The sequence below is a fragment of the Podarcis cretensis genome (genome assembly GCF_951804945.1).
Source record: "Podarcis cretensis genome assembly, chromosome: 14".
Classification (NCBI taxonomy): domain Eukaryota; kingdom Metazoa; phylum Chordata; class Lepidosauria; order Squamata; family Lacertidae; genus Podarcis; species Podarcis cretensis.
In genome coordinates, this window is record NC_137183.1 from 40,653,557 (window position 1) to 40,671,118 (window position 17,562).

The following is a 17,562-nucleotide window of genomic DNA, read 5'->3' on the forward strand; positions in this document are numbered from 1 at the left end:
CGGCGCCTCCACATTCGACGGAGCCTCTTTCCAGCAGCTCTGGGACGAAGAGCCAGAAGTGCCTGTGCGCCTTCGGTCGTGCGCGTGGCCCTTTAAACTGCGGAAGGCCCGCCCCGCCCCCGCCGCCGACCCGGAAATACCTCTTGTTTCACTTCCGGGGACGTCCGAGGGAGGCTTCTGCGCTGGCTGTGCTGCGTGGGGAAGACTCGCGTCTCTTGGGCTGCGCGCACGAGGAGGATGGAAAGGGAAGAAGCGGCGGCTTCGTGGGTTTCGTGGGGAAAGGAAGAACGGCGGCCCCGCGGGCTGGGCGGCAGGCCGAGGCCCTGAGTCAGGCCTCGGCGAAGCGCAGGTGAGGGTGAGGTGGAGGCTGCCAGGGTGGGATGGAGGTGCGCTGGGGGGAAGCTCACTGGCTGCATCGTGCTGGCCTCCTGCGTCTCCAAAAAGCTGCTCCAAATCGTATTCCACCAACGTGTCCTGTCAGCACAAGGACTTCTGCTGCTCACGCAGTGGGAAGTTTCTCCTGCCCCCCTAAATCTACTTTTAGGTGGGATCCCCTAGGGCAGATTTAGGGGCGTGGGGAGGGATGTCCCCGTGGAAATCCTCGGAATCTCCGAAGAATAATGGAATTGTTGGAAGGGAGCCCGAGGGTCATCTATTCCAAGCCCTCACAATGCAGGAATCTCAGCTAAAGCATCCCTGACAGGTAACCATCCAACATCTGTTTAAGACCCTCCAAGGAAGGAGAGTCCGTCTTCTTCTAAGGGAGTCTGTTCCGCTGTCAAACGGCTCTCGCTATCATAAAGTTCTTATGTTTTCTGCTTTCTTGTAACTTGAATCCTGCCCTCCAGAGGAGGAGAAAAACATGCTTGCTCCATCTTCCATGAGACAGTCCTTTAGATACAGTGGTACCTCGGGTTAAGAACTTACTTTGTTCCAGAGGTCCGTTCTTAACCTGAAACCGTTCTTAACCTGAGGTACCACTTTAGCTAATGGGGCCTCCCGCTGCCACCGCACGATTTCTGTTCTCATCCTGAGGTAAAGTTCTTAGCCCGAGGTGCTATTTCTGGGTTAGCGGAGTTTGTAACCTGAAGCGTATGTAACCCAAGGTACCAGTACTGTATTTGAAGATGGCTATCATATCTACACTCAGTCTCCTCTTTACCAGGCTCTTTACACACCCAATTCCCTCAACTGTTCCTCATAAGACTTGGTGTGTGGTTTTTTTTTTTTTTTACCATCCTTTTCCCCAACCTGCATTTTATCTCCTCGCAACAGCACTGTGAGGTAGGCTAGGCTGTGATGGCAGTGACAGGTCTTCACTAACCCTGGGAGCTTAAATGGCCAAGAGGATATGTGGACCTATCCTAACACTCTTTAGCTGTAAACAGGGGAGGGTCATGCACATCACCACCTTGAGATCCTTGGAGGAACGGTTTAATATAAATGCAATCAATCAATCAATCAATCAATGCCACATTAATTCTCTTTGGAGGTAAAGTGGGATATCAAGATAGGGAATAAATTAAAATAGTAATTCAACATTGGAAGTGTGTTCAGAACACTTGCTTGTATGGAGTTTAACACACACACACACACACTCAAGTATTCATTCCTTGCTGGTTTCTCACACACACTTTCAAGCATTGGCTTACTGTGTTCATTCATATATTTTATTCTGCCTAGGACTGCTGACATGTTGGCTGCAGATGAGTTTCTAAAATCTCCACCGAGGAAAACAGTCAGATTTGGTGGGACGTTGACAGACATCCTTCTAAAATACCAAAAGGTAGTATGGTTATCTGTCTCATCTTTTGTATTTTCTGACTGTATTGAAAGGTGATTGTTGTTGTTTTTTAGTGAAAAATGCAAGTTTGGCCTTAAGAGATTGTCTTTTAGCTGAATACTCCCACCGTCTCTGGCAGTATCTTAGTTATTTTCACCAAAAGAAGTGAAAGGAAAACAAGATATAGTCACTAAATCTGGGGGGAAAAAAAGATTTTGGGGAGTTACAGTAAAGTTAGTAACATATGTTGCAAAAACAGAGAGAAGAGAACCTCTATTAATTGCTTTTATGCTTTGAAACAGTAATATACCCAATGTGTCTATTTATTTTCAATAGGGATCGAATAAGCTTTGATGCAAGGCTGCATGATTTGTTAGGGTACAACTTCATTCATGTTTTTGTTTTGAAGGGTGAGACAACAGAATTTGATTTGTTGAAGCATCAGCTGTTAGATCCAGACTTAAAAGTAAGGATTTTTTTCATCCAAGTATTTCAGTGCTCTGCATGACTTCTTAAATGTAAGAAAAAAATGAACCAGAATGAATTGTTGCAGTTTTGTGTACCATTTATGATTATAACTAGGATAATCAGTAACAGATCTGACCACAGCTTAGAATACAGGCGTGTAATGCTAGCCTTGATTTCAAGGAAGCCTTACAAGCCCAGAGACTTGGATAAAATCTAAGCTACATAGGATCTTATGGCTTCCCTCTGTCCCTAGCTTACTCCCACCTTTACCCTTGTACTTGTTCTGGCACTAGAGGAATGGAGGGGGATTGTGCACCATCCTTTTAAAGCCTGGCATTCTGCATGTCAGACACAAGGAATGCTGGCTAATGTGGTTTGCTCAATGTTGTTGGCTCCGTATGTTACCCATTGCTCCTTGAATCTTTGTGTCTGGTGTCAAAGAGGAAAGGAGCAAAAGAGACCATCTATGCTTCCATTGGTAGAGCAGCAACAAAGATAAGGAATGGGGTTGTTGGGGGCTCATTGAGAGAGGGATCAGGCCTTGTTGTGCTTCCAGTGATATTACTGGAGGCACAACAGGGTCTGAAATATGCACACAGTTGGGTTCAAAAGAACTCAGCTATTTCCCATTTTGGGGGGAAACAATTTTTTAAGAGCTCGGTTCCAAATCCAACTTAGGAACACCAGCAATATGTCTGTTTTTTGACTGATGTGAAGGCAGTGTTGTTGTGTCTGGCTTCCCTGCCCCCTTTGCCAAATCATTCATGTGAACAGAAATTTAACTTTTAAGTAATTCTAAGGTCAACTATGTATCTACAAAAAAAGAAAAGTTCACTCAGTTTTTCAGTATAAAATTTACTACATATACCAGAACCAGTAACAAAACAGCAGCCGAAACATTAAGATCCATTGTAAGTCATTAAATGACGAAAAATCACTAACAAGTTAATAAAAGCTCTGGAAAACAGACTTGAGTGTACTTCAAAATGATCACAATTGACAGCATATGGAGGGAGGGGGTTCTGTAATTAAGGAGCCACTGCCAAGTAGACCCTATCTCCACAATTGCTTTCATGGGTTCCCAGCAGGTTTCTGGCCTTGTTGGTTGCCATGTTGCCGTCCTTCCTTCCTGGCCTGGCCACTGCCCAACAACAGCCCAAGAGGCATCCCACTCCGTTCTACCTTCAATGCAGGAAAGTCTGCCTGGGAGTGCTTCTGCTGGCAGCTGCTATCCTAGCCCACTATTCACTTGCCTTTCCCACGGGAGAGGTGGGTGGGAGCAGGGGTCATCTGGAGGTGCCCTGGACACCTTAGCCACACAACTGCTACAGAGTTCCTGGCCTTCCTTCCAGCCTTAGAGCTGGAGAGGGGTTAGGATCACTACACAACAACACAGATGAACCCTGCACACTCTCCAGCTTCAAACTAGAGAGGAAGACTGGTCGTTCATTACGCCAGAGTGTGGCATCACACTCCCAGTAATGAGTGATATGTGGAAGCCTAATAGCCCTTCTGTTGGATTAACTCAGTTTTGAAAAAAATACCCCCGTTACTAATAGGTTGTCGTGTTTTTTACACACCTTATAAATTTCAGACTATTAAAGAGAAATTGGTTCTGTTTGCAGGATGACCAGATTATAAACTGGCTGGGTGAGTTTCGGTCTTCCGTTACACTCTTGACCAAGGAGTTTGAACAACTAGTCAGCATCTTATTGGTAAGAGTGTGCCATTTCTAATGTTTGCTGTACTTGGTCTTGATTCAGTCTGTGCAACGTGCATCGAACTTAAGTGTATGTGTAACTTTGCAGAGGGTGCAGTGGCTGAAAAGGAGCCAGGCTGTGGTGGAAGAGTATTTGGCTTTCCTGAGCAACTTGGTGTCAGCACAGACGATCTACCTTAGGCCATGTCTTGCAATGATTGTCTCGCACTTTGTACCGCGTGAGTTTTGGGTTTCTTTTCTTCTGCCTTGTATTGTTGACCAGGTGGCCATATTCAATTTGAACTTAAGTTTGGCAATCAGATTCTTATGTGAAGTGTATAATAATAGAATAATTCTGTTTCCACCTAGCTCGAATAACCATACAAGAGAACGATGTGGACATTTCGGATTCAGATGATGATGAAAGTGAGTAGCCATTTCATGTCTAATGGTCAGTTATGTTAGCACAAAATCTTGGGAGAGCTGCTGCCAGTCAGTGTAAGCTGACTCAGTATAAGGCAGCTTTCCATTTTACTACACTGGTGCTTCTAGGGTTAAGGTTAAGGGTGAAATCTAGTTCTCTCTGATATTTGTGGCTTTCCATTAAATGAAACTTGGAGGTTGCATACAGCAGAACCTATTGATAGATTTACCCTCCCTGAATTTACTTAATTCGCTTTAAAAGCTATCTAAGCTAGCAGCTGTTGCCACTCACTAGGGCTGGGTGATATATCAATATATTGTCCAAAACCGGTTTGAAGTCCATATCATGATTTCAGTTTCATAATTTTTGACCTGGCGATATATTGCAAATCATGATGTGTACTGTATGTGTACTATGCAAAAATCACAATGTGGGGGAAACCGTGAAGCCAGCCAATGCCTTTACATAGCTCCATTTTTATTTCAGACATCTTGATATATCAGTATATTGTGATGTGTAGCAGGTGATATATCACAATGATGAAAACAAGTTATCACCCAGCCCTGCCACTCCCATATATTAGACATAAAGTTTAAACAATATAATAGCACCAAATCTGTCTACCTTAAGTGATTGAGGAAGTGCTCCCATAAAATCTAACATGAATATATAAGAAAAAAATCTGGATTAACATACATGTTTGATGATGTTCAATTCTTGCAGATGTTACTGAAGGCTTTGACACTTGCCATAGAGCACTGCAAACAATTGCAAAATACGTCCCTTTGTAAGTACATAATAATTGATTTGGTACATCCCCTAAGTTAATTCGTAGCCTTTTCTACCTGCTAGCTGAAACACAATCACACATCTTGCATATTAGCTTCAAGTGACAAAGCTACCTAAATTGATAATATTCTGTAGTTCAAAATAGGTCAGTGGTATTAATTGGTATAAATATGTTTAGCAGCCCTCAAATTATGTTTTCCCCTAGATTGATTCCTCTGTATTGCTGTTGTAATCGGTTACGGTATGACGTGTGAAAGCTTGTAAGAAAGAGAAGCCTTAATCTTGTGTTTAGGGTGCTACTGAATTATCATAATTTGTATTTTCAATTAAATTGCTTAATGTATAAAGTGTATCCCCCCCCCATTTCAGTGCATGATTTTAGGTGGAGTATGATTGCGAATGAACTATCTTGGTAGGGAATAAATTACTCTCGATTAACCGCATGTGTGATTATTCTTCCCTGAGGACAGATCTAATTCTCCATCTTGAGTTTCCAATGAGTCTTTTAAAAGACTAAAGACTTTGCATGTGTACACTGTGCTGTTGGGGCCTGTTTTTTATTTTTGTTGATAAACTAGATGTAACCAATTAAAATCAGTCAATAAATGAAATTAATAATTTATGTATTTATGTAATAAATGGATTAAATTGTAATTGCTCCACCGAGAGATAATATGTGCAAGATAGCCCAGTAATATTATTTATAGCATTACTGTATACTTTTCTTATGCAGTCCCCTATTTATGTTAAGAAACCTGTCTCAAACTTGGGTGGAAAACAGTATTGTGAATCGATGCCTGTGCCTCTTTTTTTTATATGACTTTCATCATTCAACTCCTGAAATGTTTCATTTGCTGAGATTGTTTCATGGGCTGTCCCGTGTTCACACTTATTTTGAAGCTTCTTTACACTTGCATTGCAGGACACCGCAGTTTCTCATGCCGGTGCTCGTTGACAAATTTCCCTTCGTTAACAAATCAGAAAGAACCCTGGTAAGTAATCAGCCTTCAGTTTAAAATGGGATTTTCCTTTGTGTGTCTTGTGTCAGTGCTATTGTTAATGACCCTCTTGAAATAAAAGTGGCAGAAGTTGAGCATCCACAGATCGTGATGGTGCAGATACAGGATGAGCATAGAGAACTGTCAGCATGTAGAAGCTTTTTCTATTCCTTCAAATGTTAATGCCTTCTTCGTCTTTCCATCTCACTAGCGATTTTCTGCTTTGGCTGTTTTGTTTTCCAATCTCCCTTTGCCCGATTTCCTTTTAACTGAGAATATTGGCAGGGATTGAGCCTGGAACCTCTTTCATGCAAAACACGAGCTTTATGACTGAGCTGTGGTCCCTTCTATTCTGTGGTGCCTTACACCATAAAAAAATCCCTGACCCAAACCTATCTTGCCAAAAGCTCAAGCAGTATGAAACTGAAAAACAAAGGCCCACCTTGAGAAACCTTGTGTTTAAACTACAAATTGAAGAGGCTTGTTAGCCTTAGTGCTCAAATAGTTTTCTATACAAGAAGAATGTTTTGTGTATGTTTTTAAATTAATCATTTTTGTGGGGGAATTCCATTGCAGCAATGCTACGTGCATAACATGCTACGAATCAGCGGATATATCCCAACTCTGAGGCATGACATTCTGGAGCTGGTTATTGAAAGGGTATTAAAGATTGATGTAAGTATAGGGTGTGGTTCGTAAAAGACTTAATTCTTAATTACATTTTAGAAAAGGAAGGCATAGGCAAACTCGGCCCTCCAGATGTTTTGGGACTGCAATTCCCATCATCCCTGACCACTGGTCTTGCTAGCTAGGGATCGTGGGAGTTGTAGTCCCAAAACATCTGGAGGGCCGAGTTTGCCTATGCCTTGTCCATACCATCTCCAGGTCAGTGTTTATAAAAAGTGGACAAAAAAGATGGTTGTATAGATGGTTTTATTAGACTGGCTTTAATGGATAGCCTGCTTTTTCCCTGTTCCTGGGTGGGAAAGTAAATGATAGGGGTTGTGTCCAAAGTAGCTGTGCATGCACTTGAGATCCCTGCATCTCTTGGACTAGATGACCCTTAGGGTCCCTTCCAACTCTACAATTCTATGATTCTTTGAAAGTTTCGTCAGCGCGAGGGTTTCTGCTTGCACAATGGAGCATTCTCCCCTAAGTGTGCTGTCTTAAGCTCCTTGCAATTAAGGCAGGATATAAATGTAACACTGGGTAATATTTCAATCAAACCCGTTACCTTTTCAGCTGGGGGCGGGATATCTAGGTTTTAAGAATTGTTGTGCACCTTCATTTGCATGCGTATCAAACGCCTTTAGAAATGTTCAGTATCCTTGCTCCTTACATCAGGTGAGCGCTCCGAGAAAAGAGATCGAAGCTGCTGAAGAGGATGAGAGCGAAGGGGCTCCTGAAGAAGGACTCTTTGACATGGCAAGTGTGCTTATTGAGCAGTGCAACGGGTCACATCCGAACCATACATGCAAAGCACATGGTTTCCCTTCAAAGAATCCTGGGAACTGTAGATTACCCCCTCACTGAGCTACAGTTCCCAGCACCCTTAGCAAACTATGGATCCCAGGATTCTTTGGGGGAATCCATGTTCTTGATAATACAAATAATACATGGTAGTACAAATATTAGTAAGAATGTTACATAATGCAACACATCCTATTATATAAGCCTTTCAGTATTCCTACAATATCTCGATAACAAAACCTTTGACATCACAATTATTTTTTGTAGCACTTTCAAAAATATAGGTTGAATGTCAACTTTTAATAAACGTTCAAATTATCTCTTAAAAAATCTCAATATCAAATATTTAAATATTTGCTTATATTCCCCTTATAGCAGGAAACAATATGACCCTGAATATGTTGTACCTATTTCATACACAAGCTGTGTGTTTGTGTGTGTGTGTGTGTGTTTGATTGTTGGATTCCATTTACCAGTTTTCTCACAATTTTATATGGATGTACCATCCTTGTTAACTTTATAAATTCCAGCTTTCCCCATATATTTTAAATTAATTTTTGCTTTCTCAGAACCTGGCTTTGCTTCCATGGTGTAGCAAAGAATATCCTTGCTGTAGTTAATATATATAACATCTATTTTTGATGTTTTCTGAAATTCTCACTACTTTGTGTATAATTTAGATGAAGACCCAATAATGGCTCTGCATTTGCCTGAATTATTCTCATTAGCAAGAAAAATAAACATCCCTTCTGAACAGAAGGCACCTGTTTTACTTCCCCCTTAATGTTGATGATGATGATGATGTACATTTGATACATAAGCTTCTCCACAATGGTGATTCTCCAGACGTTACCAGTGTTCAGTACTCTTTATTCAGTACTTTTATTTCAATAGGATGAAGATGGAGAAAACCCGGAGAAGAATGAGGTGATGGCTCACCCAGTTGCAGAGCGCCTAGACATCCTGATGATTGTCTTGTTTTCATACGTTAAAGATATCTCCCATGTGAACGGTAATCACCCCTGCACAATGTGCTTAAATTATTTCTTTGAGATTGATAATGAGGAGGCAGCAGAGATGATAGAAATAATCTGTGGGACAACCTAGCTGGAGATTCCTGAATACAGAGCTGCAGGCTTAAAGTGGGTAAGAGGAAGCAAGACAGGCCTGTGTGTAGATGTTTGTATTAAGGGCAGGAGAAAGTTATGCCAGATGAGATTTGCCATGTGGAGTTTTATCAGTGCCTTTTTAGGCAAAATATTTAAATATTTTTTAGAGCCGATTGCCACTCATAGTGACACCGACAAAATCAAACACCTGCTGTCTAACCTGGCTAAGCCTGTTATGTTCAATACAGCTGTGTGTGCTGTGAAACCTTCCCAACTCGGGAAAACCCATGAGACCAGCTTTGCAACCTGATATATGTGTTTTGTGTATTACATGTGTTTTATTGCATATGTTTATATTTACTGCCACTGCTTGCTTGCTAAAATTGTTTGCTTTTCTTTTGTTTGTTTCTTGCTATAACCTGCATTTGGTTGGCCAACAAAATTTTGATTTGAAAAACGTTACTGTAAACATGAAAAAGTAGGCATGCTGTTTCTTGGTACGATGCTGCAGTAACAGGACTGTTTTTTTTTGTTCTCAGGGAAGCTTGATATTGGCAACACCAAGGATTTGTATCGGGATCTAGTGACAGTGTTTGATAAGCTCATTTTGCCGACCCATGGCTCATGTCACGTGCAGTACATCATGTTCTACCTCTCTAGCTTCAAACTGGTGCGTATAGTTAATTGCCTCTCTTGCTGTGCTTTGCTCCTACTTACTGATGTGGGGAGCCATCCCAGATCCCCTAAATGTGCGGGGGGCGGGCTGCAAGGAACTGTGGCCCTAAGCCTTGGGGGTCGGAGCTAAAAGTGTCCGCAGTCTTCTTGGTGAGCAAGAGCTGAGTAAGGACACTACTTCCAACATACGCAGGCATGTTGATTGCTTTCACTGCCAAAAAAGTCCCTGTTTGCTGGGTATCTCCCTGAAGTCAGGGTGGACTTTCAGATGTTACTGGACTCACATCTCCCCTCATCCCTGATCATTGGACATGCTGACTGGGACTGATGGAAGTTGGAGCCGATCTGGAGGACTACATGTTCCTCACCACCTACTCCCAGAAGTAACTGATGCCTGCAAATAGAATCCATGGATTTAGTTTCCATGGCATGTGATGTCTTGCCACGCGTGACTCTGTCTTACAGGGAATTGCAGAAGCATTTGTGGAGCATCTTTGGAAAATGCTTCGTAATCCAAATACTCCGGCCGTGATCAGGCAGGCTGCTGCCAACTACACCGGCAGCTTTTTGGCACGGGCAAAGTTTGTTCCGGTTGTGTAAGTAGCCTACCAACTTCCTTTTTGTAGTTACTGATCTGCTGTGCAAGGCTAGATATGTGGAATTGAGGAGTGCAGTGGAGGAGCTAATACAATAGATACTTAGCTGTCATAGGAAGCTGCCTTACGCTGTCAGACCAATGGCCCATTTGGCTCAGTATTGTCTGACTCTGACTGGCAGCAGCTCTCCAGAGTTTTATAATAATAATAATAATAATAATAATAATAATAATAATAATAATTTTTTATTTATACCCCGCCCTCCCCAGCCAAGGCCAGGCTCAGAGCGGCTTACAAGCAATAATAAAAACAAGATGAATGATTACAAACTTAAAAACAAAAATAAAATACATTAAAATAATGGAACATTAAAATATTAAAATGTAGCCTCATCGCAGGAGCAGAAGGAAAAGAAAAAAAAGAAAAAGAGAGAGAGAGAGAGGGAGGGAGGGAATCAAATTGGCTCCAAGCCAAAGGACCACTAGGGTGTTGTTATTTATGGACCTTGAGGCTCTCCGTGGGGCATACCAGGAGAGGCGGTCCCGTAGGTACGAGGGTCCTAGGCCGTGAAGGGCTTTAAAGGTCAAAAGCAGCACCTTAAATCTGACCCTGTACTCCACCGGGAGCCAGTGCAGCTTGAAAAGCACTGGGTGAATATGCTCCCATGGCAGAGACCCCGTGAGGAGCCTCGCTGCAGCATTCTGCACCCGCTGGAGTTTCTGGGACAGCTTCAATGGCAGCCCCGCGTAGAGCGAATTACAGTAGTCAAGCCTGGAGATGACCGTCGCATGAATCACTGTGGCCAAGTCAGGGCGGGAAAGGTAAGGGACCAACTGCTTGATGCGGCGAAGGTGGAAAAATGTCGCCTTGGCTGTTGCTGTAACCTGCACCTCCATGGAAAGGGAGGCGTCAAGGATTACACCCAAACTCTTAACGGAAGTCAATGGCACTAATTGGGCCCCCGCAAGAGAAGGGAGTTGGTCCCTCATCCCCATGCCATCCCGACCTAGCCATAGGACCTCTGTCTTCGAAGGATTTAGTTTCAATCGGCTCCCACGAAACCATCCAGCCACAGCTTCCAAGCATCTGGTCAGTGTGTTCGGGGCCGAGTCGGTGTGGCCATCCATCAGCAGATAGAGCTGAGTGTCATCAGCATATTGGTGAGAGCCCAGCCCAAAGCTCCAGATAATCTGGGCAAGGGGGCGCATAAAGATGTTAAAAAGCATCGGGGAGAGAATTGCGCCCTGCGGGGCATGCATACCTATGGTACGATAAGGTTAAGATCAATAAGGTCTTCAAGAACCATATTGTCAGGAAAGCAGTTTTTAATGTCTGGACAAAATACAAAGACTTATTGGAAAACAAAACTCCGAGGTGGCTTTCACCCCTGGAAGCTAAGGCCCGAAAAAGACCCAATATGGAGGCCAAATGGCCAAAATATTGGGAAATATTAGAAAAAGAAGGAGGCAATTGGAAATTGCAGAGTTTGGAGAAAATGAAGGATAAAGTGCGAGACTGGTTACATTACGCTCAGATTAAAGAAGTTTTTAAAAATGACAAAAAAGTAGGGTTCCAGGTGGAGAAATCGAAGTTGGAAACAGAATTGTTAGAACCAAAAAATAAGGTACTATCAAGAATGTATAACTTGCTGTTGAAATGGAATACACAAGACGAAATGGTTAAATCGGTTATGATAAAGTGGGCTCAGGATATTGGGCATAATATTTTGTTTGAGGACTGGGAAAGGTTGTGGACCACAGGGCTGAACTTCACTGCATGTAATGCTTTGAAGGAAAATGTAATGAAAATGATATATAGATGGTACATGACCCCAGTTAAACTTGCCAAAATATACCATTTGTCTGACAATAAATGTTGGAAATGTAAAGAACATGAAGGAACATTCTTTCACCTCTGGTGGACTTGCCCTAGAGTGAAGGCCTTCTGGGAAATGATATACAATGAGTTGAAAAAGGTATTTAAGTATACCTTCACTAAGAAACCAGAGGCCTTCCTTCTGGGCATTGTCGGCCAGAAGGTGTTAAAGAAGGACCGAACATTTTTTATGTATGCAACAACGGCAGCAAGGATACTTATCGCTAAGAGCTGGAAAACTCAAGATCTACCCACACTGGAAGAGTGGCAGATGCAGCTGATGGACTATATGCAACTGGCCGAGATGACTGGTAGAATTCGAGACCTGGGAGAAGAGAGGGTTGAAGAAGACTGGAAGAAATTCAAGATTTATTTACAAAAGTATTGTAACTTTGCAGAAGACTAAGAAGGATGCTAGATCATAAATAACTGCCTACCATTGAACTAGATTTGAATTTGAAGATAAGTGAGATTGAGGAAAAAAATAAAATTTTTGGAGAATTATTAGATTAAATTAATTGAACGAGATTTAAGAATGTAAATAAGATGATAAATTGCTGGAAAAAGGTTATAATGATGTAAGTGGGAGCGGAAGACGTGAGGGAGTCCAAAGAAGTTTGGAAAAAATGTGTCATGATCCATGTTATATTGTTTATCATTTTTGCATTTTGTATTTATTCAAAAAAAAGAGAATTGCGCCCTGCGGCACTCCACACACCAAGGAGTGGCGCAACAACATTTCCCTCCCTAGTGCCACCCTCTGTGCTACAGGTTCCCTGCCCCTAATCTAAGTCTCAAATAGCATTATAGGCAGAGTGGTCCCCATAACCAAGCTTCTTTTCTGGCGTCTGGTGGTCAAGACTTTGATGTCCAGAACCACACAAGGAATTTTGTCTTAAGCCCTTCTTCAAGTCAGCCCTTGCTCTGACTTGTCTGTGCAAAAGCATGAGCATCAGGCCAAAAACCATCTAGTTCAGCATCCTGTTCTTGCTTTGCTGAACCTGTGGGAAGGCCCCAGGTGGGACCTGAGCAGAACAGCACACTCCCCACTTGCGATTCCCAGGAGCTGGTCTTCAGAGGCATATTGGCTGTGGCAGTGGAAGGAGAGCATGGCTTGTAGAAATTTGACAGCCTTCTCCTTGAATATGCGGAATCCTTTTTTAAAGCCGTCCATGACTACCATCTTATAGGATCGAACTCCTTTAATGATGCACTGTGTCAAAGAAGTACTTCCTTCTGTTTGCTCTGAATCTTACAGCAGCAGCGTTCTGGTACAGTGGTACCTCTGGTTGCAAACGGGATCCATTCCGGAGGCCCGTTCGCAACATGAAAAGAGCGCAACCCGCAGCGGTGCATCTGCGCATGCGTGGGTTGCGATTTGCCACTTCTGCGCATGCGTGTGACATCATTTTGCGCATCTGCACATGCGCTAGCGGTGAAACCCGGAAGTAACCCTTTCCGGTACTTCTGGGTCGCCACAGGACGTATCCTGAAAGAACATAACATGAAGCAAATGTAACATGAGGTATGACTGTATTTACTTATCTGCTTCCCTCACTTCAGGTGCATCATTGTATACACCTTAAGCCTTCAGTCTTCACCTGGACTCCAGCTACTGCCATTCACCCTTTCTGCTTGCTTCAATTCCCTTATTGCTCTGCTCTGCAGCTGGAATCCTTTCAGCTGATTTCCAAATTCTGATTTTGTTTTGTAAAAAGATGGAATGCTTTTGGCACGCCCAGATGCGTTTTTGGCTTTGTGACCAAGCCTGAACTGCTAAGAATAATGTAGTAGCCTTATTGCACCTTGTCCCAAATGGTAGCTACCGACTCACTTGTGAAATGCGGGACAGCTGCCCTTAATTAGGCTTTTTTTCTTTGGTCCCATTGCAGTACAGTGAAAACCTGCCTGGACTTGCTGGTCAACTGGCTGCACGTGTACATCGACAACCAGGGCACAGGGGCGAAAGCCTTTTGCGACATCACTCTTCACGGGCCCTTTTATGCCACATGCCAGGCTGTGTTCTACGTGATCATCTTTCGTCACAAGCAAATAGTGGACGGAAACCTAAAGAAAGGTGTGTATATGGGGAAAACACAGCTCAGGCAGAATTTGGCAGTTTTATAGCTGAATGGCTCACAGCGAGAAGCAGCTGCATGGGGACTGTTCTCATTAGTACTTGAGCACATCTTTGGAGTTCTCAGTTGGGGAGCCATGAATAAGTTTACAGAGCAGAACAAATACTGGGTGGAAGAGCATTTAGAATATTCCTCTTTTGAACTGGAGTTAATTCAAGTGAATTAGGAGGGCCATAGCTCAGTGGTAGAGAATCTCCAAGTAGGGCTGAGACCCTGGAGAGTTACTGGCCATCTGTGGAGAATACTGAGTAATGGTCTGTCTTGGCATGACAGCTTTCTGTGTTCCCAACTTTCCTTTGACCCACCAGATAACACCATCTCTGTTGGAGACTGTTTTAGACATTCCTATTCAATGCATTTAAAGCATTTAGTAGCATGCACGCTGAATGTTTCATCTGCCAGGAAGCCAGGCCTGACTGTGCCTTCTTGTTGCATGTGTGCAGCTTTTAGTAACAAACACTTTTCTCCTGTAGCATTCAAAGCAGCTCCGAGCCTCATGTGCATTGTGAAAAATGCATACTGCCCAAACAGTTTTTGTTTTCCCAAGCGCTAAATGTTCTTTGCCCGTTTTGTTTTGAAGGTTTGGCCTTCCTGCAGAGCTTAAACCTTGAACGCATTGTGATGTGCCAGCTAAACCCCCTGAAGGTCTGCTTGCCTTCCATTGTGAATTTTTTTGCTGCCATTACCAGGTAAGTGTCTTAAAAAAAAAGAAAAGCTCTCTTGAATATTCTTAATACAGAAATATAGATGTCAAAATATATTTCTGTTTTCTAATAATAGGCCCTTGCAGATGTGTGTTCTGCTTGTTTGGACAATGCTTGTAGGTTGGAAGGCCGAATTGTGACAGTAAATTCAACCCCCTACCCAGCATCTCAGCTGTGCAAGCCCTGCTGCCCCTCCAGGGTGCTCCTAATATATGCAATTTTAGTCACTCATTGTGGGAGTGCCTGTACAGGGAGGGGAGAAGCCAGATGTGATTGGGTCCCACCTGAGCCAATAGAAAGGGGCTTAGCTGTTTTTGTGGCTGCATATCTCAAAAGAGAAACTTCAGCCAGCCATTTTTGCTCTCTTCCAGGAAATACCAAATCGCATTCTGTGACACCATCATCGAGAGGAACAGGCGGCAAGTTTTGCCAGTTGTAAGAAGCAGCTGTGGGGGCGACTCTGTTGAGACTTGCACAAACCCCCTTGACAGCTATTTCCCGTTTGACCCTTATATTCTCAAAAGGTATCTAATTCCAGACATCAGCGAACCTTATTTTACTTACTATGGAAAGAGCCTGTTCGGCACTTCCAAGCAAAGCACTCCTTATTGTTTTCAGCTCAGGTTTACAGGCTGCATTTTGCTTTTCGTTTCCCATTACAAGTTCTTGATGCAGTAGTGTTGTGACAATCTGGGTGGGGAGGAACTGTGTCATGTCAATCTTGTGCAGCCGTGTCCAGCTGGATACTTTGCTGCAGCACCAGCATAGGATGGGGGGTGTGTGTTTGCTATTGGCATGTAGGATGGTTTCATTATTAACATTTCCATGTCCTTTTAAGCCAGAGGGGAGGATAAGTTTAGAAAACATTGGTGTCGCCACCTGGCCTCAGAGCTAGGCAATTGGGGGAAGACTTTTTACTGTATAGAATGCCATTAAACTGACTTTCCCCTATTGCAGTGGGAGAACTAACCCATTGAAGGATAGCCTCTTCCATTGTAGGGGAATCTGGATGGCACCGGAATGGCCTTGTGATCAGCACATGTATCTGCTTTCTTCTACTCTCCTTATATTATGCCTTTTGCAGATCAAAAAACATAATCAACCCATTATATCAGTTTTGGGAAGAGGAGTGTTCTGAAGACCTCATAGAGGCTACAGACTCCATTAATGAGGTGAGCAATTTTATTCAAACACCACCTTTAGTTCTGACATGATGCCTTGCCTTGGAGTATGTTTGTTCCCATGTTTTTTGGTCTGGTCCAAAATCCTTAATCTAGATAGTGGAGTGAAACAACAAATCAAGTGAAAAGTACTTCCATTTCCGTTTTTGTGTGCAGTGCAAAGGTGAAGAAGAAGATGACTTTCTGAAAGGTGAAACTCCTCAAAATGATGGCATTGGTGGACTGACATCAGGCTCCTTTGACTCTACACTTCAGAGTTCAGAAAACTGCATAGGGTCACTGCCAGTTCCATCACTATAGATGCTGCTGTGACCTTCCAAGAGCATATACAAAGTCGTCAGGGCAATCGTTCTGATAGAGACCCTTTTGTTTATTTGCACAGTTCCTAAACTGATTTCTTGGAACAATACTGAAAGCAAAACTGAAACAAGCGCGTGGATACTTTCAACTGGGGTGTGTTCACTTCATTTTGTAAGCTGTATGAATTTAACAATTTCCTTTTGATTTGCAATGGCTCATCTAATGTATTAAATATATGAAAGACTATGAATCAGAGAAGTGTGTTGCTAGTTCTTGGATGCCCAGCCAAGCTTTTGACTATGTCCTGCCCCAGCAGCAAAGAGCTCCATTCCAAGTTTTGGAACTAAGCAGCGTTTGCCAAAGCGTGGAAAATATAATACGAAAACTGATGCTTTGTTTATACCGAGTCAGACCATCTAGCTCAGTCTTGTCTACAGTGAGTGGTAATAGTTTTCTAGGGTTTGCAGCCCAACCTATAGATACTGAGAGTTGAGCCTGCAACCTTCTGTATGCAAGGCTACTACTCTAGCCCTTTGCAATTAAGAGCCAAAGAAGTTTACACTTCTGTACTTTTTTTTTGCACGTGCAGATAATCCTCAATTCCCAAAGTCAGAGCTCCCCCCCCCCAAGCTGGAACTTGCCAGAACTCAGTTCCGGCACCTCTCATGTGGGCACCATTGCCATTAAAAGAGATCAAGGGAGGCATTCGTGGAGAATTCCGGCACCTTTCTCTCTAGAAAACTAGCACTGCCCAAAGTTATAAGTTCACCATGGATTATATGGCAACCATGCATGGTTCCATTTACAAGTTTTGTTGATAGGCTGGATCTGGATTCCATATTGTGCTAGGGGTGGGGTATGTTTCATGTGTAATGATAGCCGGATGCAGAAGTTCTGCACAAAGGCATGCACATAGCACAGTGGACCCCAAAACCCCACCTCTCCAACTTACTTATGGGTTCAGGTCCAGGGACCTGTGTGCAAAGTCTGGAATCCCTGGACCCCACAAGGTGGAGGGCTGCTTGGCCACCTCGGGGGGGGGGGGGGGGAAGAGAGAGGCATGAAGGTTCTGGGAGCTTCCCAGAGTCTTCCTACAAGAAAACCCACTAGGTGCGGGGGGAGAGAGAGAATAAATGCCAAGCCAGGAATGGCGGATTTCCTCCACTCTTCCGTTTATTTATTTTTTATTTAACACCCCCCCCCCCAAAAAAAACCCAACCACATCCGGTTGCAACCGTGTATGTAAAGGGAACTTATGTTGCAGGTTTACTATATAGTTCAACTGGGATTTTTTCTTTAAAAAAGCAGAATGTAAGTAGAGATGACAAGGATGAAAATGCTCATCCCACGATG

At 43.1% G+C, this 17,562-nt stretch overlaps 1 protein-coding gene and 1 long non-coding RNA gene across 2 annotated transcripts; both read left to right on the forward strand.

Moving 5' to 3' along the window:
• Positions 1 to 143: 143 nt before the first annotated feature.
• On the forward strand, positions 144 to 16,467 carry RRN3 (RRN3 homolog, RNA polymerase I transcription factor). The gene is made up of 18 exons (XM_079952387.1): positions 144 to 349; positions 1,684 to 1,786; positions 2,193 to 2,249; positions 3,877 to 3,966; positions 4,060 to 4,189; positions 4,320 to 4,376; positions 5,098 to 5,161; positions 6,086 to 6,155; positions 6,738 to 6,836; positions 7,506 to 7,586; positions 8,526 to 8,643; positions 9,280 to 9,410; positions 9,881 to 10,011; positions 13,779 to 13,963; positions 14,605 to 14,713; positions 15,100 to 15,252; positions 15,813 to 15,900; positions 16,066 to 16,467. Exons 2-18 carry the CDS (start codon positions 1,694 to 1,696, stop codon positions 16,207 to 16,209), a joined length of 1,800 nt encoding a protein of 599 aa, XP_079808513.1. The 5' UTR covers positions 144 to 349; positions 1,684 to 1,693; the 3' UTR covers positions 16,210 to 16,467.
• LOC307202483 lies at positions 11,861 to 13,141 on the forward strand. Its single transcript, XR_013832904.1, has 2 exons — positions 11,861 to 12,754; positions 12,950 to 13,141. It is a non-coding gene; the product is annotated as an uncharacterized lncRNA (long non-coding RNA).
• Positions 16,468 to 17,562: the final 1,095 nt, after the last annotated feature.

Bases quoted from the DNA above. Each gene is read 5' to 3' on its own strand.
- RRN3 (XM_079952387.1), top strand. From the start codon at position 1,694: ATGTTGGCTGCAGATGAGTTTCTAAAATCTCCACCGAGGAAAACAGTC. The intron at 8,644-9,279 runs GTAATCACCCCT...TTTTGTTCTCAG, and splicing joins AGATATCTCCCATGTGAACG to GGAAGCTTGATATTGGCAAC. The intron at 15,901-16,065 runs GTGAGCAATTTT...TTTTGTGTGCAG, and splicing joins CTACAGACTCCATTAATGAG to TGCAAAGGTGAAGAAGAAGA.